A 27,264-nucleotide genomic window follows, 5' to 3' on the forward strand; every position below is an offset into this window, starting at 1 on the left:
TGCGGAGGCAGGAGCCCATTCAGTCTTGTGGGGCTCTTTATCTCTGAAGCTTTGAAGATGCGCCCTGATCCCATTGGATAACAATGAAAAGCGCCCGGGACGTCTCCTTCACACTGCGGCTATTTCCTCAGCCCTGCCCGCATCTACTCTGTGTCTGATACTGTGACTCTATTCTAATTTTTACTGAGACACCAAGAAAATGATCCATCAGCCAACATTTTGTGTACGGTTTAAAAGTGACAACACAGTAGTCTGTGTTTTGGTGTGAGCCATTTCAGATAAATCATGTCAGCCAGTCCTTTACTGAAGTGAAAGATGCAGTACGCTGTAAAAACTCTAGAACAAGAGAATCAGAATAAGTTTAATTAGCACACTGTACTCACTGGGCAGCAGGATGACCTGCCCCTTTGTATTATGATGTATTATGTTGCTGGATTTTAACACAGGTGCATAATGGCATGAGAAGCATTTAATGCAGCAGGTTGAAGGTGTGTAAACTACAGTACTTGATATATTGCTGGACAGAGTAACAGTGGGTGTTTTATGACATGACCAGAGACTTGTAAAATGTTAATCTGCAAAGTAACCAAAGCCATCAGATGAATGCACTGCTAACTGAGTGCAGAGGCTCTGCAGATACAGACACTCTCATGCGCCTCCATAGTGGGTTATAAGTGAAGACTGAGAGAGAGTAATCTTGTACGAGTTGATTAAGTACTTTCTAAACATGCATGGTGACATTTCACCACTGCCCTGGGCCTTTAGCTCAAAAACATGCTCACAAACACTGCCTCATCACTTTACTACTTCACAACCTTTTCTGATTTTTATTAGAATTGCTCGAAAACATAATTTTGAACTGATGACATGTTTCTGAAGTCTGCCACATAAAATGATGCATTGCTTCCGTTTGGGGGTTCAGAGACTTCAGTTGTAACAGTGGACTTTCATCTACTTCATAACTGTCACACCAAATAACAAATAAATATATTTTGACTAAAGTTATGGGAGCAACAGTTTGCAAGCCAAGGGCAACAGTTTTAATAAGGTCAGAAGGAAATATTTCAAGGAGAAAAAGTTGGTTCCAGTTGTTAAGTTGGTAATTTATTTTTATTTTTACACTTCCAGCTGTGGAGTCTGTGGGGCCCCAGTCACTGAGGAAATAAAGCCAATGTCAGGCTTAGCATTTGCCTGGATATCCAAATATTATGACAAAGTGGTGAAGTGCCCTTGTGGTCAGGCACACTAAGTTCACTCATTATCATATACACTTTAAATCCCTACAGGAGGAAAGGAAGGCCAGCTTCAGCTCCTTCCAACACATTCCACATCCCCTGACAGATGTAACAGTGCGGTGACCTGCCATACAGCCAGTCTATCAAGGATATTGTCTGACAACAACGAGCTTTGGCATGACGGGGCTTATAAAATCTCATTTATTTGACTAAATTAAGCAAATCTTCATAGCACGTCACATTCCATCTCCACGGTGTGTTGCATGGCAGAAGACCATGGAAGAGAAAGAGCAGGCAGGAAAATAGAAAAATACACACTGACTGAACATCATTCCTCAAGAAACATTTGGCACACTGACATTTCATTATGTTCTATCGTGTTCTGTGTCACGAAAAGGTACTGCCATCATAGTAAACTTGTCTAGCCTTTTCCCTTCACGACAAACTACTCATAATAAATGCAATCATTTCACATTGTGCTGTTTAAATATTAATTTTAGCAATCTAGTCATAGAAACTTAATTTGGTAAATTCCTATTTTGTAAAAAACAAAACAAAACCAAAAAAAAACAAAGAAATTACAAGTTGTAGGTTAAACAAAATATTGAATCAATAAACGGTTCAGTAAATGTGGTGCTTTCTGGATTACTTTGTCTCAATTGAAGGGAAACACAATTCAGATCCATCGACGTTTGACAGGGCTGGATTAACCTTTAAACCTGGGGTGTAAATTAGCCTCTGTGCCCATGCTTACAACTCGCACAGTTCCTCTGCAGGAGTGACACGTTCCCAGATTAGCTGTGTGGTGATATGATGAAATATAAGCTAATTTAGGAATATGCACCTTGTAAGCACAGTATCAGTTGATATAAGTCTCATAAGAAATAGATGTTGACTTTAAAACCTCTTCACAAAAATAATCCCTGTCCCTTTCCACGTGAACGACTGAGCGTAACACCATGAACCCCTTGCAGGAGACACTATTGTGTGTGAAAGTGTGGGCTTTTATCCCCATGTCTAAATGCTTATCATGTCTTATGATTAGGTTTCACTGGAGTAGGGCTGCAACTAAGAATTATTTTCATTATCCATCAATCTCACAATTCTGTTCCTGATTAATAAACATTTCTGCTTGAAAAATGACTGAAATGAAAAAGCAGTTGGCAACTAATTTTCTTTCAACAGACTAACTGATGAATTGATTAATCACTGCAACGCTGCACTGGAGTTGTAACAATTTAGCCTGAGTGGGACATGATTATCTGATACAAATTTCATGGCAATTCATCTGGTAGTTATGGAGATGTTTCACTGGAAACTACACATGTGAACCTCAAAGCGGTGGACTGACAGACCAGCATTGTGACTCCTACGCTTGCTGCTAGCATGGCTACAAAGCAGGATTTCACAGATGATTTTGTCCTTTTGTGGTGCATATTCTAAAACAAATTGATCATTTCCTCACAAGGCTACACAGGGGGCCTTCTGGGGAGCCTGATGCGGTTTCCTACTTTAGCATGTTGGTAATCCAGCGTTGATGTTGGGACATGCACTTTGCACTGCTGCCGTGGTCAGTCCATACAAGATTATATAAAGCCTTTGACAGTTAAATTACAGGGTCAAATCACAAATAATGTTTAAAAAAAAGTCAGTACGCTGTATAAAATGAGAAAAAAATCAACGCAGATTACAAAAATAGCCTCTTAACCTATTTTTCTCTGTGAAAGAAAAACGCTAACATCAAACCATACAGATTTGTGAGGGAAAACGACACATTCATCGGCAGAAGCTGTGTAATCGTAAGGGTGTGAGTTATGAATAAAGTTTGCCTTAATTTCTAAGCTGACATTATTGACTTAAGTTAAGGGGCCTCTCTGACACATATAGAACATAGAAACAGCAGAAAAAGTTTTCCAGTCCACGAGGATCTGCTGCCACTACAACAGAGACACCTGTGGGTCGTGGCTTAGGCATGGGTTCTCAGTCTGGTCTCTGACATGGGGCGTTGACCTGGTGGTGGTGTTCCTCTCCGGGATGTGAGATGTGACTGGGGCAGGGCTCATTGGAAGGTGGCCTTAACCCTCCTCAGTGTTTCCTGGATCCTCCGTGTTTGTCGCTCGCTGGACTGCTGGAAGTTGGCATCGCTGTCGGCAACCAAAAGGTGGATGTCAGAGGTGGCGAGTCGAGCGATGCGGCGCCGAAGGTAGGCTTGCAGCTCCCGGTCAGGGCTGTAGGGGCATACAGCTTCCTGGAAAGCATGGACCTGACTCACAACCTTTGCTATGCTCCTTGAGCCAGGGACAGATAGATGAGAGGACAAAGTAACATGACATGGGAGGACAGGACAAAGGGAAAAGTGAAAACATGAAAAGAATTTATATCTAGATGCATATTAAATGCAGCTTTTCCTCCTAGCAGCATCATCAGCTTTGACTGTGACCTAATTTAGAGAGAGTGGGGATAACCCTGGGTCCACAGTAACCAGCTGTGTCTCTGCCTTTCCCTCCTAGATCTCCTGACCCCAGCATCTGGATACATCCAGTCGCCTCTCAGCATCTGGCCCGAAACCTCTTTTCCAATCAAACCCCATCCCACAGGCGCCATCTGGTGCAACACTGGCACCCCTACCAACAACCCAAATTCAACAGCTGTGCCTTTACCATCCACTGCCACTCGCTGTGACCTCAGCATCTGGTCAGCCATATTGGAGTGAAGGAAAAGGACACAGGAAAATGCGTCCTCATAGTGAGTTGGCCGACTTTGTCATAAATGGATACTTGGGATGTGGGGGGGCAATTATCAGTTAATGACAATAACTGTTAATATACTGTGACAGTGTGAGGATAGGTATCAGGCTAATTTCACTGGCTGTTTGCACATGCCGTGAGTATCGCACCTCTAACAAAATAAAATTAGTGTAAACCATGGTTGCAGTATTAGAGGAAGGGAGGGGTTTGAGCACTTTCCAACATGGATTTTTTCTTAATACCACAGTTGGTTTAGCCCTGTGCCAATCCTCCACCTTTGGTTTCACACAGTAGGGAGAGAACAGGTGGAGAGGCATCTCAGAGAAACTACACATTTCTTACTAAACTTTGTATCGCAGCTGTGATATTTAACAGTAAACTAACAATGTCAAAAAGTATGCTTAATCTACATGGTGGAAGATACACAGACTTCGCTCGCAAATGAGTCCTTGCAAGGTTTCCGTGTCTGTCAGGCAGCAAAAAGTTGTAGCATGGCATGTTTTTGTTAATTTTCCTTACATGACATCGCATGTTCAGCAATGTGAGCAATGTGACTACTGCACACAGACACATCGTGATGCCAGTTTGATATGCTGCACAGCCCTAATGTTAATGTCACACTGTTAAGTTAGGCATCTATGCTCTAGAATTTTTTTCTTGATAGAATCACTGAGCTGTTGCTGTAACTGGAAACAGCACTAAAGCTAATTTTCTTTTGCAGCAATGTGCTGGTATGGATGAGTGTTCCCAACTTGGTAGATTTATACTAGGCTGTGTGAACTGACTGATAATTTAACTTTTCCTTTTTGTAAGAAGCAGAAACGGAATGGCCAGTCACATGCAATCAATAGCAGCTTATTGCTGATCTACAAACGATCCAGATTCACCCTCACCTGAGCTTGGGCCACTTATAAGCTCCAGTAGTCAGCGTGAAGGCTCCGATCTCCAGCTGCTGCACATGCATGGCCAGGATGTGCGCTGACGGCAGGGTGGGCCTCCTCCTGCTATGTTCTCCCCTCATCAGACACAGGTCGTCACTCTTCAGAAACACCTGAGGAGAGAGCAGTTTATCCGTACAATAAATAAATTAGTTTTCACTGGAATAGAAAATTTTGAAAATGTCTAATTAAGCCAAAGTCTCAGGTGCTTGACCCAGTAATAAGCATATCTAATGTAGCGTAGTGATATGAGTGAAAGACCTTTGGAGGATTTTCAACAAATTTAAAAAAACAAAACAAAGAGAGCTTATTATAGCTTCTTTTCATTTCAGAAAATAACAAAGTTGGTGAGAGAGTGGTGCATAATGTTTGATGCATCGGGTAACTTTCAAAAGCAGAGCAAGCTGTAAGCCCTCAGCACACAGACGAGTTGCTTGAAGCTGTTTTTCTATCGATTTGTTTGCCCTGCAGCCCAGTTTTACAATATGTGACCAGCCTAGCCTTCAGTTCCAAACAACATACATGTGTGCTTGCTCAAACACGCCTACACACACACCTGCACGGCTCGTAGCTCCTCCAGGATCTCACACACCTTGGAAGACAGATGTTTCCAAGCCTGTTGCCAAGAGAGGAGAAAGTTCTATTGAGCAGCTCCAAAATTAAAACTAACACCCTGGTCTTATAAACGCAACACAAGAGTCACTGAATATAACCTGCCTTCAGATGCTGTCAGATGAAAATATGGAATTGTCTGCATTTTCTCAATGCTGGTGTCTTTTAATGCGTTTTTTTTTTAAATTACTCGGCCACAACCCTTCTCATTGCACTCACACTTTCTACATTTAATTTGAATGCATTAATGCTAATTCATGATTTGTGAAACTAATTAAACACCAAGCACTTCTATCACAGCTGAAGAAAACATTTAGCTTGAGGGCATCTGACTTATTACACAGACTCAGAAGTAGTGTGAGGAGGAATTCATGAGGTGCAGCCTTACTGGTAATTGCCTGACAATCACGTTCTCCAGTCCTGCGAGGATCTGCATGGCTGTGGCAAAGTTCCTTGATTGGTAGCAGTGTTTTCCAATCCACAGATACTTGGTCAGCAAAGCAACTTGTGTCTGCAACAGAGGAGAGCTTGCAATGAAAAAAAAGAAAAAAAAAAGCTAAACAATGCAAAATGCAAATGCTACAACGGTCTGCTTCTCCTGGGACTACAGGAGGATGCATAATCAAGCACAACCACTGGAAAAATGAGAAAAATACCATATGTACTTAATGCTGTAGTCAGTCTAATGGCTGCTCTGTGCATTTAAATATTAACAGCTTCAAGCAGAGTAATTGTTTGTTAGTAATGAAAGTAGATGAAGTGTGAAAGATGAAAGCAATTGAGATGGGGATCAGGTAAAATAAGGTCAGGCAAAATGTAAATCGTGAAAGCAGCTGACATAATAGCCAATAAAACAAATAATAAGATAAATATACATATAATAGTAAATATAATAATAACAATAATAACAATAATAACATGAAGTCTAAAAGAACACTCACGTAAGAACAGGTTCAGGTTTTAGACCCATATGTTCTTGTTCCTAACTGTCTATAAAGCAGTCAACCATGAGACAGGACAAAGCACGTACAGGGAGAGTCTGTGACTGACATGAGAGTCCATGTCCGATGAGAAATCAAAGCTCAGGCTGTGACAGTAATGGCTGCTTTTTTTTTCTCAGCTGACCCTGTTACTTTCATGAGTTATGTCTCTTCTCACCTTGACAGAGTCACAGATGACTATTTCAGCAGAGATCCAGTTAGAGACACTGTCAGCATATGTGAGAAGATGCTGGAGGTAGCTGCCCGATGGCGTCCCCTCGCATACAAGCAGACTGCTGCCCTCTGCTGGCGGGACATGTTGAGACACATTTCTGGTGGGAGGGTAAAGATGCAGCGAAAATGATACCAGAAATGATTACTGAAAAATAATCAGTTGGTTAGTTAATTACCAGTAAATTAATTGCCATAAATGTTGATAATTAATTCATTTTTTTAGTCATTTATTGAGGAAAAATACAGAAAAGTATTGATAGGAGATTCTCATAAATGAGTTGTGCTTCCTTTTCATTTTTATATAAAAAAACAAGCAATTTTTCTCACATTTCTTATTTAACTAAATGACAAATCAAAAACAAAGCACATAAAGGTTGTGCAGTGAATACATTAGGGGTTTAGAAATCAGATTCAACCACTGGCCAGTTCAGCATTATTCATTTTTACACACACACAGATTCAATTTAAGATTAACGCTGACTTATAAACCTTTTGTTTTAAGATTGCATCTGAGGGCAGATTAGCAAGCAGGGATTAAAAAAGTAATAATCATTTACCAAAGAATGACTCATATACACAAAGGTATTGTACACTGCGTGTGGCACTGTAAGACTAGTAAGTGTAAGGTTTTTGAACAAATCAATGGCCTTCATCATTTATGGTTAAATTAAAGGTACAGTTCACCACCAAATAAAAATACATATTTTTTCCCTTTAGTTGTTGTGCTATTTAACCACCTAATTTGCATTTATGAGTTTTGAAGAGATCAGCTGTCTGCCTTCTCTTGAATATAATGGAAATAGATGGTGTTTCACTTGTGGTGCTCAAAGTACCAAAAATATATCTGAGAAACTCAACTGCAATGTGTCTGTCACTGTATTGAAAGTAAAGTAAACTAACAAGCTGACTGGGAAAAAAAAAATGTCATCAGCGTGCTATTTCTGTTAGACGTCCTCCAATATGCTGCTTGTGTTTATGAGACGCACAAATCTGCATGTCAAACTGGTTAAAGCTACTGAATTAAAACTGTCTGAATTCAAGAGATTCTTGTATTTGTAGGGGTACATATTTACTGGGATTTCATTGAGCCTTGTATTTATCTTGTACTTTGTCTTTCTTCATCCATCAAGTACTGCATGTCCCTACCAGATGCTGCTGCAGTTGCATGAGGACAGTTTTTCATGTGCACACACACATTACCAAGCCTACAGGAACTCTCATGCTGAGCCGAAGAGGAGAAAAACTGTTCTGAAGACAGTACACTCTATACATACAGACAGGTGGCAAATTAAAGGAGAAAACAGTCTCAACCAGTGGAGCATAAAGAATGTTTCTTCTTTTGATATGTCACCCATTTATATGCCATCTAAGTAAAAAGTAAAGCTGTAACACACTCACTTGTTTGGGGTTGACACTTTGTCCTTGACTCCTTGTATTCTGGAGTTGAGGAAATGAACTGGATGACATCCTTGGAACATATCCTGTGTTACAAAAGGAGAAACTTCAGCATTTGATCAGGAGTTGTCTTGGTACGCATTCATAAAGGCATGTCTCCCTCTAGTGGAGAGTCTGAGGTGTGGACTGTGCAGTATGTGTGTCCACCTGCTGGAGGAGGGTGAGCTGCTGGGCTACGTGCTGCGGGCTGTGTTCATTCTGGCTGAAGGGGATTCGCTCTTCACTGTGCAGGCAGACGTTGGCGAGGTCATCCACCATAGAGCCGTAGCAAGGCATCGGCAGGGCTGTAGCGATGGAGAAGGCCTTGTCTTTGGGCAGGGATGCAGAAGGCTCCACTACTCTTGAAAATCTCCACTATAGAGTTGAGAAAAAGATGTGACAAGAGAGGATACGTGCTCTGAATTATTTAAAAGCATTGACAATACAGTAATAGAGGGAAAAAGCTGTTTTGTTCAGCAGTGGCGAGAAAGTCAAACCAATAAACAAAATCTACATCTAAAAATCATTTGATTTATCACAAGAATGTCTGCTACACATTTTCTCTAAATAAAAACCCATTAGATATTACGTATACACCCAGCATTTGTTGTCCCCAACAGACGCAAAAGCTCAGCACAAAAAATCTTGCACAGATCAATAAGGACTGAACCTGCTGGTACCAGGCGGCATCGAAACACAAAATTAACACAGTTTCTATTGTTCTGCGTATGAATACTATGAAACACCTAAAAAGACTGAAAAAACAGTTTTTAAATTACTTTAGTTGCAGTTTTTGATGACAGAGGTAGGCGTATTTACAAAATCCAAACAACACATAGCACAACTTGTTGTCATAGTAAACCGACCTTTCGCCCAAGATCCTCAGTAGATGAGTGCACACATGTAGAATCATCTTCTTCCTCAATGCTGATCAAGCTCTCTCTTCCCTGGCTCAAAGTCCTACATGGGGGGCTGTGGAGAGCAGCAAGAAGGGCCTCTCCTCGGCTGTCTAGAGGAGTCACCTGTGGAAAAACAACAGGAGGCAGCTACAGAGTGAAGATACTTTACATTTCATAATGACATAATCAACTAATCACTGTTAAACAGCTCAGAGTGCATCTTACAGGACATGCTGTGTTTGGTGCCTCTTGCTGTGGTCTGTCATATAATAAGATGCTGCACTGGTGCTTTGAATGTCTTCGTGAAATATTTTAGTTTTGCTGTTCAAATACTGTTTCCAGTGGGCTTTTCACATGTAAAGTATTCTGACACACAGGAAGTTTGATTCTTCCAGCTGCAGAAAGGCTCATTATAATGAACAGAAGTTGAGGTGTGTATGTAGGAAGAAAAGAAACAGCCATCTTCAGGAGCTCAAATTTTAAAAAGAAATTCCAGGTGTAAATACTGTATGTCAGAAAACAGTCACCTGACTGACAAGTCAGTTGAAGAGTTTGGTCTAACTGGAAAGCATCATGAGATAACTTTTGTTGTGAATTGGCACTATATAAACAAACTGAATTGAATTAAATTGAAGTCATCTCTGTAAAGTGCAGTGAAACAGAATGCTTATGTGGTCACCTCAGTAGTAAGGAAGTTTTCTATTGCGTCCACAATGCTGGATTTAGGTGTGAAGTCCACACGTCTACAGTCTGTTATCCAGAACTGGAGCAAGTCCAAACTACGATGAAAGATCTTTTCACTGTCTCCTGACATGTCTGGACCTTGTCTGGCATGGAAGACAAATACAATCATTATACTATCAGAGCAAGATATTTCAAAGCATTATGCTTAAGTTTTCTTGGCATGCTGAACTGTACCAGAAGCATAGCCATTTCTTTGTGCAGTCATGAGCTACTAGATACACAGTACCTTGCAGCACTGATGAATTTATCCATTATAAACTGCAGTAACTGCTCAGGAGTGCAGAAAAAACGGTAGATATACAGAAACTGCTGGATGTAGCCCTCCACAGCAGCATTTCTGTGATGAAAAGGAACATAGTGATAGAGAATGTAACACAGTTTAATAACACTGTTCAGTTAGATTTATTATTAAACATTCCACGGCAAATTAAGGAATACTGTAACCTGTCGCAACACACGATTAACAGACAATCATTTTTTCCATTGTTATTCTGGTAAACTGTGTGATCCCAAGCATATTCCTGACACTTTGGATAGAAGAATCGGTTAAATAAATGTAATGTCCTACTGTAATCCTCCTGGTCAACCCTTCAAACACTCTCAGACCATGTGGGAGATGTGATAAAGGAGATGTGCCTGGGGCACCCTTGCTATGTTCCCTGAATCACTTCAAATGTCCCCTCTTAATGTGATCATTGTCCTCAGGAGTGGGTCTCACGCAAGCTGCCAGACATATGGGAATATCAGGAAGATCCCCTTTGTTCACAGGTTTAGGTTTGTTTTCAGACCAAACTCATGGTTCTTCATTAAATAAACCTTTAATGACATAAACTGAAAACAAGCCTTATCAATTCCTTTAGAAGCAATAAGAATTACCACCTCGTAGCTTTATGGCTCCTCCAACCAGTCACAACCAGCAGTTAATATTCATGTCTGTCCAGACTTATATAATATATTCAGATATATTCAGAGAGGATTTTGAGGGAATTTAATAAAAACTTACTAAGTGTATTCTGGGGCAAAATGGAAGTTATTGCTACACTGATAACTGAGATTCCGATAAATCATTTCTGGTGAGAAACATGCTGTCTTTACTTACACAATGAACTGAAGCTCAGTATTATCAAAACCAATGAGTTTGTAGTGGACTACAACGCTTCAAATATGGATGTTGCTGCAAAGAACCTATGAATTCTGAAACATGGATGCTTCACACACATCTTGAACCACGCAGTACACACAATTTCACAATTTCAATATGAACACTCAAGAATACTGTCACCAGCTCAGAATCACCCACTGTGAAATATGGTCACAATCTGTCCTTCTGTTCCAGAGTTACGCTGTTGAATAACGGACAGAAAACATTACGATGTCACAGTGAAGATGACCAATGACCTTTAAGATACAAAATGTCACAGTTTCATCATTTTATCCTACTGGACAATTGTGCAAACTCTCATCACAATTGGTCTGTCAATTCTTGAGTTATGGCTAAAAAATGTTTTGGGAGGTCACAGTGACCTTTGACCTTTACCAAGCAATTCTAATGAAATCCAAACATAATGTCCCTGGCCACAGCTGTCGCCAGTGCAGAGACTGAATGAAACAACGTTAGCTTGAGCCAGTGGGAACTAAAAGTGGCTGAAACACTCGCGGATTGTGTCAGTGTTTCTCTGATTGCAACAGTTACAAATCCGATGCCGAATGTCAAACTTAAGAGCAGCAGTGATTGTCATTGTTTGCACAAGGATATCAAAATTAGGGATGGCAAATTCAATGTTACTGACATTTAAACAAGATTCATGTAACCAACAACACGACTAGTCCCAACAGAAACCAGAACCACAGTAAACGTGCAGCTTTGAGTAATTTGTCACACTTGTGCACTGCACAGATGGATCTGTGCAGTGCTGTTTTAGGAAATCAAGCCTTTCTGAAAATGAAATGACTCACACGCTGCTGTTTTGTCGCAGTAGCAGCTCTGTGAGGCTGTACGTCTGCACAGCAGTGCTTTGAGCTAAATGCTAATGTCAGCATGCTAACACGGGTACTCATGTCCATGCCAACTCGCTGATGTTTAGCAGTGTTTTAGCATGCCAACACTTGCAAAATTAGCTCTAAGCACAAAGTACAGTTTAGATTGATGGGGATATTATTATTTCTGAAAATATTTCATCATTAAACAAATATTAAATAAAGCCAAAGTTTGACCTGCAGGTGGCAGAAAATGAATAGTCAGAAGATCACCAAAGTCAGTAGGTTTCATCCGCTGGGGACCAAGAAAGTCTGTACAAAACTCAATCCTTTAGTCTTTAGGTATTTCAGTTGTGCGGTTAATAGTATCACAGATATCGGCAACATGTTGCTATAAAACTACTGCTGCTGTGATGGTAGATCTTCTTTTAGGAAAAAGATGTCAGTTGTACAAATAATAAATGAATCATCTTCAGTTTCTTGCTGTAATTTGGTAATTTTTCAACTCAAGTCCTTGTGAAATCCCTTTGTTGGACAGATCAAAAGCAGCAGGGAGGGTAAATAATGCGCAAGCTGCTGCACAACACTTTGAGACATTATCATAAGTCATATGACCTCATGACTTGACTTGATAAAAGCAATGGCTTGTACATTTAAACTCATATCAATAATACCTGGCATAAAGGTAAGCCATGAGGCCCAGGGGAGACCCAGCTTGCAGAGTGGTCTTCCCTTTGCTGGTACCAAAGCTCAGAACAGATGGGTCCTCAGAAGATTGGAGGTCTAAAGACCCGGGTCCACGGACAGCCAAAGAAGGCAGTAATGAAATCTGTAATCCCCACTGGTCCACACTCAGAATCTGCAGAAATACAAGAAATCATACTGAAGGACAGAAGTAGAAAATGAATGGGAAATAGTGGTGGGAAATGTAGAGCTTCGTCAGTACCTCAAGGTATTTCTTCACACAGTCCAAAAAGATCACTTTGGACCTGAGTTCTTCAAACTGGGACTTGAGTTTGGACAGCATCGGTTTGTTCTCAGAACCTTTGGAATACACACCCTGCTTTATAGATCACATTGGAAGCTACACAGGCCATTTGTGTATACATGCAGTCTTATGAAATGGCTACCCAACCTTTATTTTTTCTCTCTTGTTGAATCAGCTTCTGGTAGAAGTTTCTCGTTTTCTTTAGATTCCTTGTTTCAATTATCAGCTGCTGCTGCAGCTCCTGTTCAAAGGAAATCACACAAAATCATACAAAAGGACCTAAAATAACACCACATGCTTTTCGTTGAAAGAAGCCTTCGGGTGTTTCCAGTGTGCGCTTTGTTTCCTTTTTGCTCTCTTCACCGTGGCAACAGAGAGTAACAGCTCTTTTGAAGTGAAATGAGAGTGAAGTCGCAGCAGCACGTCTCTTAAGGTGTGCTATTAGCTGTGGCACAAACCTTCTGAAGGAGCAGTGGTGCCATCAAAGTGTGCAAACATAAAGACTATTCATTAATATTCTTTTACAAATTATAATAACTTCCTCTGCCAAGGGCTAAGTTCAACATATTAGTATTCAGATCGAGTTTGGAGAGAATAACATGCCAGTTATCTTAAAGTCCCCCCCATATCTACCAAACCCTGACAATGTAGCACTTTAAATAAGAATATAATGACTGCACTTATTCATAAAACAAGATCAGGTGAAAGGCTGAACAAAACCAGTAAGTGAAACTGCTTTCAATAAGTACTTGGATGTAACATAATACACACATAAAATGCATAAAAGATGGAAATAAAAGCACTGAATGAAATCAAAGCATATCATCTCCAATCTGCAGTTATGAAACAGAGGAATGATGTCAGACAATATTTTGATAGACAAACACCAGGATTTTTTTTATTTGCTCAAATTTGCTTTAAGTCAACATCCATGCAGTGACAGAATATGACCGTTTTGCATGAATACACACAAATCTCCCTCCTACTACTGCAACATGAACTGCACACAAAACCACATAAACTGTGTTAGAGCAGTAGAATGTGATAAATAAATCATCTGCTTCATGCAGCCTGCTGTTTGCTCAAACACATAGAGTTAAGGTCAAATATGACTCACTGGCATTAAGCTTCACAGCTTTACCCACCTGTGTTTTCACATCCAGACACGGTGATCCTGTGTGCTGCCCCAGATTCACTGCATACTGGATCACCTCTGGACTAAAACAATCTTCCCCACAGAAGGCTAAGTCCCAGACTGGGCTGAAGCTGAGGCCTGGTCCCTCTGCTCTGGATCCAGGCAAGAGGAGTCGCTCTGACACCAGAGAATCACTGTCCTCCATATCCTCCGAGCTTTCAGGGCTCATCTGCTCGTAGTGGGCTCCCGTCAGGCCTTCCCCTCTCTCCGACAGAAACTCGGCTTCAGAGGGGCTTTCATTGCTGTCCCCTGCTGAATGATCTCCTCCCTCCATGACCCCTGTATCCGAACTGTCAGTGCTCATGCCTTGATCAGTAAACAGGGACGGTGGGCAGTGGGTGGGGGGGGATGGGGAGAGAGATGACTGAATCACATGGAGAGCAAAAACACAAACTTGATTTGTGAAGAAAAAAACACAAAGACAGATCCAAGGCTGGTGCTGGGGGTATTTGTTGTTAACTCTATCAGGGCTACACAATGCATCCACTGTTTGACAGATGAGCTTCAAGGCAACTTAAAATGAACTTTTTCTGTTGCTATCTTTTTATCTGTAATACCTTGTAAGAGCCTGTTTATAATTAAGCCCAGTATATTTAAAATAGGATCATAAACCCAAATAAATGCAAAAATGTTTGTGTGTATGTGTGTGCTCTTTTCAATGTTTTTGGCCAGGAATGAGTTCCAGACGAGAAAAAAAAAAGAGTAGAGTTTGCTAGAATGCTTTGGATGCTTATGAATGTGCTCCAATCTTAAGAGGAGGATCCAACAGCCAGTCACAACTCTCATGACTTCAGTCAGCAGCCAAAGAAAGTGTAATAATTCAAAACATCACAGATGGTTTAAGGGTTCAATAGTATTTCTTCAAAGCTGAAACCAACACTGTATCTCCTTATCAAAGACGTTCTTTTAATTGCACTCAGTGGTGGAATATAACTAAATATACTGTATTCACTTAAATACTCCACCACACTTCAGAAAGAAATATTATGCTTTATAGTGCTTTTTTTTTTTTACATACAAAGCAGATCATCAGTCTATAAAATAGGATGCACAGTTAGAGATTAAAATACCCCACAGTATCAGTATAAATTTGCTCAACATTGACCTGCTACAAGAGCAAAATGCTTCTTACACATGAACGCATCAGTAATAATGTTGAAATGCATTAACAGTGATAAAATAATATCCTAAAAAAACACTAGAACAGGAGCTATTTTGCAAATATTAAAGGCTCACGATAAGGTAACAAAAACACAATGAGTTCTCAAGTGATTATACTCTGGTGAAGACATAATTACAAATATTATATTCCATTTCTGTCCCTGAACTTTGCACATATTTTGTTTATTTCTTTAATATAAAATTAAATATAAATTATCTGAACTGCAGTTATAAAACTGCTTTCACCAAATCTAGATTACAAAGGATAGAAATAAAGCCATCTTTGAGCTTGCCTTTTTAAATATCAGCATTCAAAGAACTTAAAACTCAAAATTTGGCACACAGATGACATATTTTGTGCTTTGCTGACCATATGTTTATGACCAATACTTAAAAAACTTGGAAGTGGATCCAAAACTGAATCAGCTATCTGAACTCAAGCCAACAGGCTTACTCTCCCATGACTGAGATTTAATAAAATTTATTAAATCATCATAGCATACTGGAACTTAAATGTGTTGATCTTTGCAAAGCAAAAAAAATAAGACTGAATATTGAGGTCTATCTCCTACCTTGACAGACAGAGTGTTGACTCTCCTCCGATCTTAACTCGTAATCTTCTAGTGCAGCCTCATTTTCTCCATGACAGGAGTGGGCCTCTGCTCCTTCCCAAGAATCCAGAGCAGCAGGACTGGACGTGTGAATGTTTCCATTCAGGTCAAGACAACCACACATGCAAGCCTCCCTCTTTCCTCCCCAGACAGTGGCTATCAAGGGTTGGGTAAGAGCTGCCCTTTTCACAGCCTTTGATGGAGGCTGCTCATTAGAGCCGCTGCAGGAGGTGCATTAGGAGAGAGGAAACATAGTGTGTTCAGAGCTAGTGACAATTAGCACTTCTGTAAAGAACACTGATGATCATTTGCAAAAAAGTATGTCATTAAAATGACTGGTTTTATGTGGACATTAATAGCCAAAACAGAATAGTAAACAAACTTCACAGATGAATGAGGATCCAGAATACAGCATACAGCTTCTACAGCCGTGGGGGTCGACTTATTTAATGTGCAAACAAAGCAGAATACACTGCAGAATACACACAATATCAGATTGTTATTGTCAATCTTAGTGACAATAACAATCACTAAGAACCAAACAAAAAAGCCACCAAAGACTCATTCCAAACATCGCGCGGCTTGATCCTTACATCTTGCAGATCAGATGTACTTGAACATCATACCAGTCAATCCATAAAATTTAACTAACAGGACATCCACTTCAGTGCATGTCAAAGTTTGAAAGGACCATCTCTCAACAGAAAGACCACAGTCCTTCCTCTGTCCTCTCAGAGAACTGTGGAACTGTGTAAAAAATAACCAACTACAGCCATGAACAAGCCCACTGCCACAGGAAGAGTGTCCATCAGTCTGCAGAGCTGTGATGCCTCCTTGCTACAGCAGATTACAGGGTCTCTCCACATGTTGCCGTGGGCAGAAGAGCATGGCAACGCCTGGATAACAAGATGCCTAGAAAAAAACGAAACTGACAGGCTCGTTCATCTGCTCGTCTCTAGCTTACATTTAAATAAAGAGAGAAGTGCCAAACATGGGATCTGTTTCCATTCATGCACTTAAGCTCGCTCCTGGGACCACTTGTTAGAATATCAGCAGACAATGCAGAAGAGGTTTTACATGTATCTATAATGTTGCCAGTCATTCTCCCCAGCACTAATACATATACTGCAAAGCAGTTACCATGGGGACGATTTAAGCTGCAGGCTGTACTTCATGTATAAACATTAAGTACATGTTGTATTAACACTCATTTGAATACTGTGTATGGGTGTGATCTGTAAGTGCACAGAGGAGGTCATGTTCATTATCGTTCTGTGCACCTCTTCTGCAAACAAACATAAGAATATATTAAAAATCTGTCTACAAGCAGCCAAATTTGGGCATTGGGCACTGTTAACAAAAGAACTGGCTGTTTTATTGTTAACAAGATATATAATTATTTTGACACCAAAGATAATCTCTTTAACTCATAAAGGAGGATAATTGTGCTGGTTTCATTAGACAACCTACCCACTGAAAAAGTCATTTATTTTAAGGATTAAAAACTGGTTCATGAACCAGAATCTGATTCTCATTTAAAAAAAAAACATAAATTACTTTTCACATGTGTGTCAAGAGCTGGTGTGTAGCAAAATGGTTGTCTTGTGCTATGTTTCAGAGAAGTCTCTTACTGTTTAACATCACTCACCGTAAAACTGAACTGCATAGTAGTAGCAAAGCATGCTCCAACTGAGCTTATGTAGCTGATTCTGATGTGTGAAAATATGGTTTGAAACAAGTCATTTCCGGTAAAAGACTGTATTGGCATTCCTAGGTACAGGCAGTCTGATCAACAGAGTGAACTACTTTTAATTTTCACTTCATAATTATTTTAATAGCTGAAAACTATGAGCTGATGTCTCATTTTTGCAAGATGTGCAGCTCAGTTAGACATTTCCGCCTGCTCTCTTTACTGACTAAACAGCGACTGAAGAGAGCAGTGAACCAAAGCAACAAGCTGTGCCACTGGATATATTTTCTTTGACACTTTTGTTTTCTGACCCATCTCAGTCAATTTAAAGTGAAAGACAGACACAAATAATTAAAGTGCGACTCACAGTGTGGATGGGCTGTAGTTAACCAGGCAGTGCAATACACCCAGCAAGTCATCATCCCAGTACAGATCACTGAACCTCTCCTTCACAACACTGGCAAACGTGTGGTACTGGAGGTCCTTCAAAGAGAAGATGTACTCCCCTCGGAAAAGAGAAAAGGTCAATTTTCTATATGAATGTTTGTACGGCTCAAGACAGGTTTATGAAGTGGGTCTTCGCTGTTTCATTCAAAAATATCTTTGATGAAGGTGTCATCCTTGTTAAATGAACATTATGCAGATGTTTGACTTTCCCACACAGAGAGCTCCCTGTTCTCTGTCACAATGGAGCTTTCTACTTTACTTCTGTCAGACTGACGTCAATGGATACAGGGAGAGTTTTAGATGAGATGAGGCGTGATCTTTTTCTCTTCACCTAGGGGCATACAGATGGCTAAATCTGCTATCAGAGAGGAGAACTGTATGCTGGGGAGCTAAATAACCTCCAAGTGTGCAACCCCAGTGAATACTACACGTGCTGTGGACATTAAAACATTAGTGCAACAACCCCCCACCTTAGCCAGATACACAGAACATTTTTTAATAGAACCTCCAAGAAACATTCTCTAGATGTTCAGTGGAGGTATTTTACAATCAAGCTTGGAGGAACATTAGAAAATTTACCCTTAGGGTTTTTACATAATCATAGGGGTATATTGTGTGAAGACATTCTTAAACGGTTCGTAGAACTAGTGAGCTAAATGTTAACATTCCCATAAATGTACTATTACCAAACTGTAGGGGAATGGGAATGTTACATGTTTGCTGAGTATACAAAAGCCCATGGTACTGATTCTTGGTTTGCACAATCAGCAAGTCTTCCTCGTCTAAAATACCAAAAACCTACAATTGAATACAGAAACTACTACCTATATGTACAGATATATCTATATATATAAATCTACACATGCTCTTACACACAATGCAGTGCATGTACCCCCTCAACTCCTTTCAGATGTATTTAGGTATCTTTTAACTGACAGAATGTCCCAGTCATGTCCCAAATCATTTCGACTGCATTTAAACTGGATGCAGTTTAAACTGATGACTAAGTTGTCAACCTTTAATCACTTGCTTTCAGCCATCTGAATTGTGTATTCATTTGCCAACTATTTTAATTTCTCTGCTTACTTGCCAGCTAGTTTTTATACACTCTCAACTGCCACATGTGGGCTGGCACTAGGCGAGAGGTGTGGTACACCCTGGAGTGGTCGCCAGCTCATCACAGGGCTGACTTATAGAGACAAACAACCGTTCACGCTCATGTTTACATCTACAGGCAATTTAGTATCCCCAGTTAACCTAACATGCATGTGTTTAGACTGTTTTTATTTATTTTTTAACTAGTTTAACATAATCATACCATTGATACAGCATAGTACCATGTAAAGAAAATGCAGCAATAACAACATTTTCCAGTAATCTAAAGATACATACCCATGACAATGTCTTCATGTCCACTGTCCAAATGCCCATTGAGTAAAAACTCCCCCTTGAGCAGTTCAATCACTTCTTGTAAGGCAGGGTGGACTTTGGAGGAGAGGGAAGGAGATGGGTTCTCACTTTGTGTTTGTCCATTGTAAGCTCTGGGAACACTGTGCTCCAAGGGGCTGCCAGAAATGGTGGCACTACATTTGAAAGAAGATGAGACTGGGCCATAATCCTGGGGTTTGGGCCTCACAGGAACATTCAGACTGTTAATAGATGGACCAACAGTGTTCTCTGGAACTGTGATCAGTCCCTGCAAAGGCTGTGGCAGCAGGGAGAAATTTATATCCAATGTGAGGAGAGACTCTGGAGCTCTAACCTGCACAGGCACGAGGGAAAGCTGTCCTGTTGTAGGATCCTGACAGAAAAGGTAATTGTTGAAAACACCACAACCATTGAGGTTAGTGGATAATGGCTGAGGACGGGAGAGTTCAAAACAGGAAGCACCACGGAGAGTAGAAGCAGAGTTGATCAGCATCTTTCCGTTGCATGCTGTAGCTAAAACAGCCTGACTAACAGCCTGTGAATGTATATTAGCATGTGCAGAATATGGGTACTCAGAGGGTGAAGTGAAATCGAGGACGTTTTCCTCGATGTGTTCACTGCACTTTGTGGATCCATCCACAGTCCTGGAAAATAAACAATCCTTAATAAACATTATTTTTGCTGGGTTTCGTTTTATGACATTCTCTTCTCCTAATTTCTTCTGAAGGAAACAGTTCTGAATATGTTTCTTCTTTTTAGATTTTTTTAGAGATACCATTGTCAAATATGGAGTCACATTGAGATTTAAGTGAAATAAAGTTCACTATCAAACACATTCTTTGTTTAGTTCATAGAATAACATAAATGTAAAAATGTCAAACTATTCCTTTAAATCTCATGATATTCCTTTGATCTTGAAAACTGCTCTTGAAAATAGATTCAAAATACATATCATTTTCTGGAACATCTTACCCTTCAGCAGCAGCTCCAAGGCCTTGGCTCTCCTCCCTTTCATTGGTCAGGATAATGGGGGTGAAGTGTGTGGCAGTGGAAGTGAAGGCTTCTGGGAGCTGGATTTCCTTGTTGAATGGATAGCTGTGGGGGACAGGGCCAGGCACAGGAGCCAGTCGGCTCTCAGTAGCCATGGGCACAAAGCCTACACACAGTTACAACAATGCCAGATACAATATCAGTGATATTGTCTCATGCAATGCACATTAGTAAATTACACAAAACGTGTAAAATATTAGGAAGTTCTGCTACCATGACATGACATTCATGTTGCCTCCTTTATTAAATCTTCTGCCATGTATGTTAGCTGTATAAGAGATGACTTTTTAAAGAGAAAACAGGTTCATGGCACCATTCAATTCAAAAGGTCTTCCAAATATTTGTCACATTTAGTGTATGACAAACTGTACATTTCAAGACAAACTATATTGCATGAGGGTCTTCCATATGAAAGTGAAGCTGTCCTACCGCTGTTGTTTTGTGCAGACTCTTCACACAAGGTTTGATGAGTTGCGGTTGCATCACCGGATGCTGACTGAAAGAAAACTGAATTGGTTCATCACAATAGAGAGGGGGAGATCCTACTTTTCAATGACACAAAAGAGGGAAGTCATTAAATGGATGACCAAATAACCAAACAAATAAACAAATCGTGTCATTCAGGCTTGAACAATATGTAGTAAATAAACACATGAAGATGCAAAGGTGTAAACGAATCTGTGGTGGAAAGACAAAGGAAAGTTTACCGGGTGAACTCTCCTGATGAGTTTGTTCCAAACAGTCTCTGCATTAGTCCCTTGACGTGACAAGTAGTCACGACAGCTCTGGAACAGAACCACATGAAAACAAATGTGATAACAGTACAGCACACTTCACACATAATCACCAATAATGTCGGAATTAATTCTGCCCTAAAATAACTGAAGTGTTTCATTAAAAATAAAACACCCTGTATTTGGAAAACTAACAGCTGCTTTTACAAAATGATTGGCAGCATAATAATAAAAGTAAATTATGGAGTCCTTTGCCAATAAAATGACAAAGAACTTTTCCCAAATTGGATTTTCTCTATTTAAATTGCTAGTGATTTTTCTTCTAAAAGGATTTGTCTGTTTGGCAAGATGTCGCTCTCTTAAGTTGTGATATCCGCACATTGATAAGCAAAATCAAATCAGGCTTTATTCATAGAGAACTTTTCATACAAAGCAATGTGGTAGATAAAATTTAGTGGGAGTGGGACCAAGAATACTTCAGTTTTATTACCAAAGATTTTTCTATTACATCTCAAGAAATGTACAGTGCTGGTTTGTTCAGAAATGTCTTGCAGTGGGCATGAATTAATGATAGCAAATCTGAGAAACTCTGTCAGATAAGAGGTGCATTGCTTGGTGGCCTGTAGTATGTGGAGTACTGCATCTGAATATTGGACTTAAAAGAGTAAATAACACCAAGTAAATATCCCTCATCCCTGCCCACATATCAGCAGTTCCCCTACCGCCATCTCAAGCACAGGGTACATAATATGGTGGTCAAAACACTCTAATGGTAGACACATTTCAGGACAGTGCAGAGGAGGTTTCTTAATTGCAGTGGCTTTTTGTCTATTAAAAGAGGAAAACTGAATAACAGGCAGCCACAAAGGAACTATGAGCTTTCTGGACTGCAAGCGTCAGGCAAAGAGCTTTGCCTTGTATGATCCTTATGGAAGGTTGGTATTGGGAAAAAAATAAAATTGGCAACAAGTGTTGGATTAAAGGAACAATGGGTAAACATCATGTTAAAATAAAAATAATACTTTTTTGGCCATGATGATGCTAGGTCTCTCAATGGGCGTCCTCTTTGCCATCTCCAGAAGCAGTCTCTTCAGTTTGCGAGGCATTGCCAGTTTTTGATTAGGTGATAAGCTGTATTTGGCTGTAGCCCAGAGAATAGCAGCAACCCCATACACACAAACCTGAGGCCATACAGAAAAGGAGAGAACAGCGAAAAAGCTACAACCACAGCAAACAACTGGTGAATATTAGTTTTAAAGACAACTTTAAGCAGTTCAGAGAGGCAGACCTTCTCAGTCACAATTCCATGTTCTTGATACTCAGGAGCAAGAAAAAATTCATCTCGGGATCCTGAAAAGACCATTGAAATTCAGATACTGAAGCCAACAACAGTCTGGAGAGATGCAGATATAGTGCCTCGTATACTTAAGAGTGCATCGATCTAAGTAAACAAGTACAGATTCAAAAAAGGCAATAATGTTAGTCTGCTGGGGTCGATAGCACTACATCAGCACACAGATCACTACACAATAGTTAAGTCAACCTACCTATGTTTTTAGGTTTCAAGAAAAGCACTTCTCCCTGGCAGCCCACGTGCACTGTGTCCAGACATAAATAGGCTAATGGGAAAAAAATAGATATCAACTGCACAGTCAAGTATCATCATCTTTTTTTTTTTCTTCTTTCTTCTGAAAATGTCCATCAACAAGCCCCATATAAACTTTAAGAGCTGGTGCTTGAATAAACAGAAAAAATTGAGCCCTGATAAATTATGTATACATATAAAGTGCTCTTGCATAATATGTTGTGTTAAACTGTTCTTGCAGGTGCAGTTAATATTAACTACTTGAATACTGATTTCATGCATGAAGTGGCTAAAATCACCTGGAAAGTCAATGTACGTCTGCAGTGAGGACAGGCAGGTGTAGCACAGAGCCCACAGCTCATTAACTGTCAGCCTCCGTCCACACCGAGTAAGTAACTCTCTTAGAGAGATCCACTGGATAGAAAATAAAGAACAAACCCAGTTTAAAAAATGAATGATTCACAGATTTTGAGAGCTTCAGCTGATCCTTCAGTAGACATAATTAACTCAAACTAAAGTAATCCCTAATTTGACTTTCTAAAACTCTATTCGAATGTTCCAACGTTCACGGGCGATTCTTGTTGAAATTGTGTTCAGTCTTCCACTTTTGCAGATTGCGTTGTGTCAGTATGTGATTTCTCTGACTCTCTTTGAAACACTTTGCTCTAAACATGTCAAATAACTCAGTACTCAGTTTGGACTGAAACATATATTACTGAGCATGTTAAAAACGTTTTCTTAACGATATGAATAATCATTTTCTTGGTTAACATTAGCTACTTAGCTTGTTGGCTACCAAGGCACCAAACAGCTTTGAGAGTGAAAATTAAACTTCATTCTCCTGAGCTTGTCAGTGGTCACCTCACCATAACACCAGCTGTTATCACAATTTAATACTTAGATCACATCATGAAAATACAGAAGAATCTCCATGTCAGTGAAGCAAACTCCATCTGCTCATGAAGGCAATGAGATGTAGCTGAAAACGAGAAACTTGTATTAAGATGACTTTGTCAGTCTGTTTACTTTGCTTAAATCAGCTTCTTCTCAAGATGCTACTTGCAGCCTTTTAGTGAAGATACCGTAAGGAAACCTAGTGAATCCAACTGTTCCCATTTCTAAACTGACCTTACAAGAACTATTTTTTTTATGTTTTTCTCTATCTCTTATTAATCATTTTTTCTTATTTATTTACTCTTATTTACCAACAGCAAATTCTTTAGTGGAGAACAGCATCAGATATGACTGCAAGAAACAATCTGAGATTCAACTGCAAAGCCAGAGATCTGAGAGCGATCTGGCACTGGCTAACCTCATCCTGAGATTCTTCATTGAGGCACAGCATGCTTTTGGTCATGTGGTTATTAGGAATGTAAAGGCTGTGGGCCAATGAGCTTTGGTCCAAAGAAGAGTCCTGTTCCGTTTCCAGCTTCTCACAGGAAGTGTAGGGAGATGTCGTATCCTGGGTGCACTTGTTAGATCCTTGAATCTTTTTTTCCCCACTGCTCAGTGTCTTTGAGGCATCCTCATTCCCTTGCGACATTTGATAGTCCACAATAGAGTTCGTACAATCCTCAGTGCTACTATGTGGGTAAGAATCACAAGACTTGCCCCGGTTGAGTCTTTGAAGTCTGTTACTCCACACAGACTTGCAGCTCAAGTGTTCATCCGCACCTATCTCAGTGAGGTCAGTTACAGGTATACTTATATCTCCGTGAGATGGAGGGGAAAGACAAGGGGGGTTGTTGGAGTCTGGGACAGAGCAGGAGCGGTTAAGAGCCCCCCTCACCCTGTTCAGCCTCTGCTGGGCTCTCCTCCTTACTGGGGAGCTGTTATGTGACCTACAGTCCAAGTCATCTGCCAAGATCATGCTGTCTCCTTCGCTGCTGTCCATATCCTCTGCCCAGAGAGAAGAGTCCCAGCCCCCGCACACCTGCAGATTGAGTTTTAAATATACAGTAATTTGTTTCAGCTTTTCTAAATACACAAATAATCTTAATTATATTAAAGATGAACATTTAGATCAATGGTTCCCAGCCTTCTTCATTTCAAGGACCCTGAGTAGTATGCACTATTTAGAGTGCAAGAACTCTGTGTATTACACAGTGAGTGGTCCACCAGGAAAAGAAAGAAAGAAAACACAAGTTCAGTGAGAGCATGCAAAAGTTTGTGAGAGAACTCAAAAGTTTCTCTTCTTTATCGCATTTTTTTTTCTCTCCCATGACCCCTTGGGGGCTCTGCTGATAACAGACAGTGTTGAGGAAGAATTATATTAAATTTTTTTTTTCCTCCAGCTGAGAGCTGGTACTCCCGGGCATACCTGCTGCCTGGACAGACCATTTGTTTTAACAGAACTGTCAACACACAGATCTTTGGTATCATCCAAGCTCAGTCTTTTAAGCAGACATCTGGGTGTGGGATGCTGCCATCTTGCTTCCCAGGAGCATCCCTGCCCATCTGTGGATATACAAACAGAACAATTACTGCATGGAGGGAACTCAGCAGACACCAAACAGACATATGAGAATTGAGATGATAAAGTGACCTTGAAAGGTTGATACTGATTCAATGGAGAGCACGCGTCGGCCGACAGAAGACAATTTCCGGCACACAGCTGCAGAGAAGGTATGAGACAGCCTTGCTTCAGCCAGAGAGAGGATGTCCTGTGGGAGTATTAAAGTTGCAGGTTTGCAATATCCATCCATCCATTTTCTATACTGCTTATCCGTGCAGGGTCACGAGGGGGCTGGAGCCAATCCCAGCTCACTACAGGTGAGAGGCGGGGTTCACCCTGGACTGGTCGCCAGTCAATCACAGGGCTGACACACAAAGACAGACAACCACACACACTCACACTCACACCTAGGGGCAATGTAGAGTAGCCAGTTAACCTAATGTGCATGTTTTTGGGGTTGTGGGAGGAAGCCTGAGTACCCGGAGAAAACCCACGCAGGCACAGGGAGAACATGCAAACACCATACAGTAGTTTTTACTGTAAATTTCATAAACCATTTCCAAGAAGTAAACTTTCATTATATGTTGCACTGTATTATGGCTGGTCCCTGGATTACTGCTTTTTACTGCCATGCAATAAAATGATCATTTTCTGCTAATATTGTATGGTTTCCAATGCATTACTTGACATGGTGCAATTTACTAACATACTGTAATAAGAATGAATTAAGAATTAGAGCCATTACCTTGTGTGAAGTGTCTAGTCAAGTGCTTGTTTTGGATGTCTGTTGTTCAGGATGTTGCCATTATTGATAGATAATTACCTTTAAATCTTTAATGGATATATTATGTAGAACTCATCTGAATGGGCCTTGAAGTGTGTTTTCTCTTCCCCCGACCCTTCGCATGCGTCATTATTTTTTACAGAAAATTGACTGTGTGATGCATAGCAGTGGTTGAAGTTCGTTGTACGTATGCATGAATGTACTGTATATGCATGTTTGCTGTCATTTATTTGATGAGTTTCCCAACAAAGGCAACTGGAGCAATTATTATTATTGTTATTAATGTCATTGTACAGTGAGACACTGACAGTTAGGGGGCTTCTGAGTGTCTTACTGTAACAAACAGTAGGACCCTCACATTGTGTGTGATTTACACTGACACAGCATGTCCACACGATGTCGCTCAAGAGCACTGACTCACGATACACAGTTCGTAATAGACTCATCAAAAACAAAGAGACTGTGTAGGAACATGTACTCCTCCTCCAGGAAGAAAGTGACTCTAAAGAAATGAAAAGGTTCTGTAATGGAATATACTTTGTGATCTGATCTGTAAGGACATTATCAGGGCTGTCCATACACATAGAGCTGTGCAGTCATTTATTTCTCTATGGCTTTATCTCAGTTTGTTTTATGCCTATGTTACATTTTTCAGATAATGAAGATTGTATAAATCACTGAAGCAGTAGAGACCAGTCAGCAAGAGTTTTATACCTGCAGGAGAGGCCTATCCTCAGGCTTCTCCTCCTGCATCTGCTCCAACAGCCTCTGGATTTCTTCACCCAGCTCTGCCTCCAGCTCTGGCTCGATGACAAAGTTCAGTGCGGCAGAAAGCGTAGAGCCCAGAGAGTAAACATGGCCCTGCAGACGGGGATAAAGGAGGACACAATACATTCGCCATAAGGAAGCAGCTGCACCTGTGAATGTATAGTAAGTACAGAGATCTGAACCTGTGAATGACTAAAAGGCTAAAAAACACATTTTGGTCAGTAATTGTCATGTATTGTACATATTTATGACAAAGCTTTTGTTTTGCTTCGCTGCAGCAACAGTGGGTATTATGGTCAGCTCTAAGACAGCAGCGGATTTGAACCAGGCGCTTCTGAGTTCACATCTCAGACGTAACGATCACTTCCAACATCTGAGGTGGACTGTACCCATACTTATGTGGTAAACACATGTGCAAGGCGGATCCCGATGTGGGTCACCAAAATAGAAGAGCAAACACTCAGCTGAAGGCCTTAACTTCTGTTTTGCTTACGCTATTACTTTGGCTGTATGTGAATATCTCCCTTAAGAAAAACACTGTTGAGAAAAACATGAGAGAAGAGATAAA

At 40.4% G+C, this 27,264-nt stretch overlaps 1 protein-coding gene across 1 annotated transcript in view; it reads right to left on the reverse strand.

Moving 5' to 3' along the window:
* Nucleotides 1-1,091: 1,091 nt before the first annotated feature.
* The window catches only part of LOC124066190 (kinase non-catalytic C-lobe domain-containing protein 1), a 36,656-nt gene continuing 10,483 nt past the window's right edge, over nt 1,092-27,264 (reverse strand). Inside the window, exons 4-31 of the mRNA XM_046402418.1 lie at nt 26,643-26,789; nt 25,235-25,352; nt 25,010-25,146; nt 24,002-24,622; nt 22,989-23,103; nt 22,652-22,723; nt 22,393-22,454; nt 22,127-22,285; nt 21,078-21,155; nt 20,800-20,866; nt 20,293-20,476; nt 19,285-19,964; nt 17,813-17,951; nt 15,717-15,976; nt 13,934-14,289; nt 12,936-13,029; nt 12,747-12,844; nt 12,475-12,659; nt 10,050-10,160; nt 9,759-9,906; nt 9,047-9,202; nt 8,349-8,555; nt 8,145-8,227; nt 6,691-6,844; nt 5,921-6,043; nt 5,477-5,536; nt 4,876-5,033; nt 1,092-3,523 (exon numbers count right to left, since the gene is read on the reverse strand). Coding sequence (XP_046258374.1) covers nt 3,295-3,523; nt 4,876-5,033; nt 5,477-5,536; nt 5,921-6,043; nt 6,691-6,844; nt 8,145-8,227; nt 8,349-8,555; nt 9,047-9,202; nt 9,759-9,906; nt 10,050-10,160; nt 12,475-12,659; nt 12,747-12,844; nt 12,936-13,029; nt 13,934-14,289; nt 15,717-15,976; nt 17,813-17,951; nt 19,285-19,964; nt 20,293-20,476; nt 20,800-20,866; nt 21,078-21,155; nt 22,127-22,285; nt 22,393-22,454; nt 22,652-22,723; nt 22,989-23,103; nt 24,002-24,622; nt 25,010-25,146; nt 25,235-25,352; nt 26,643-26,789 — 5,001 coding nt within the window. The 3' untranslated portion in view covers nt 1,092-3,294. The remainder of the gene's footprint in view (nt 3,524-4,875; nt 5,034-5,476; nt 5,537-5,920; nt 6,044-6,690; nt 6,845-8,144; nt 8,228-8,348; nt 8,556-9,046; nt 9,203-9,758; nt 9,907-10,049; nt 10,161-12,474; nt 12,660-12,746; nt 12,845-12,935; nt 13,030-13,933; nt 14,290-15,716; nt 15,977-17,812; nt 17,952-19,284; nt 19,965-20,292; nt 20,477-20,799; nt 20,867-21,077; nt 21,156-22,126; nt 22,286-22,392; nt 22,455-22,651; nt 22,724-22,988; nt 23,104-24,001; nt 24,623-25,009; nt 25,147-25,234; nt 25,353-26,642; nt 26,790-27,264) is intronic.

Source organism: Scatophagus argus, chromosome 10 (assembly GCF_020382885.2).
Source record: "Scatophagus argus isolate fScaArg1 chromosome 10, fScaArg1.pri, whole genome shotgun sequence".
NCBI classification, from domain to species: domain Eukaryota; kingdom Metazoa; phylum Chordata; class Actinopteri; family Scatophagidae; genus Scatophagus; species Scatophagus argus.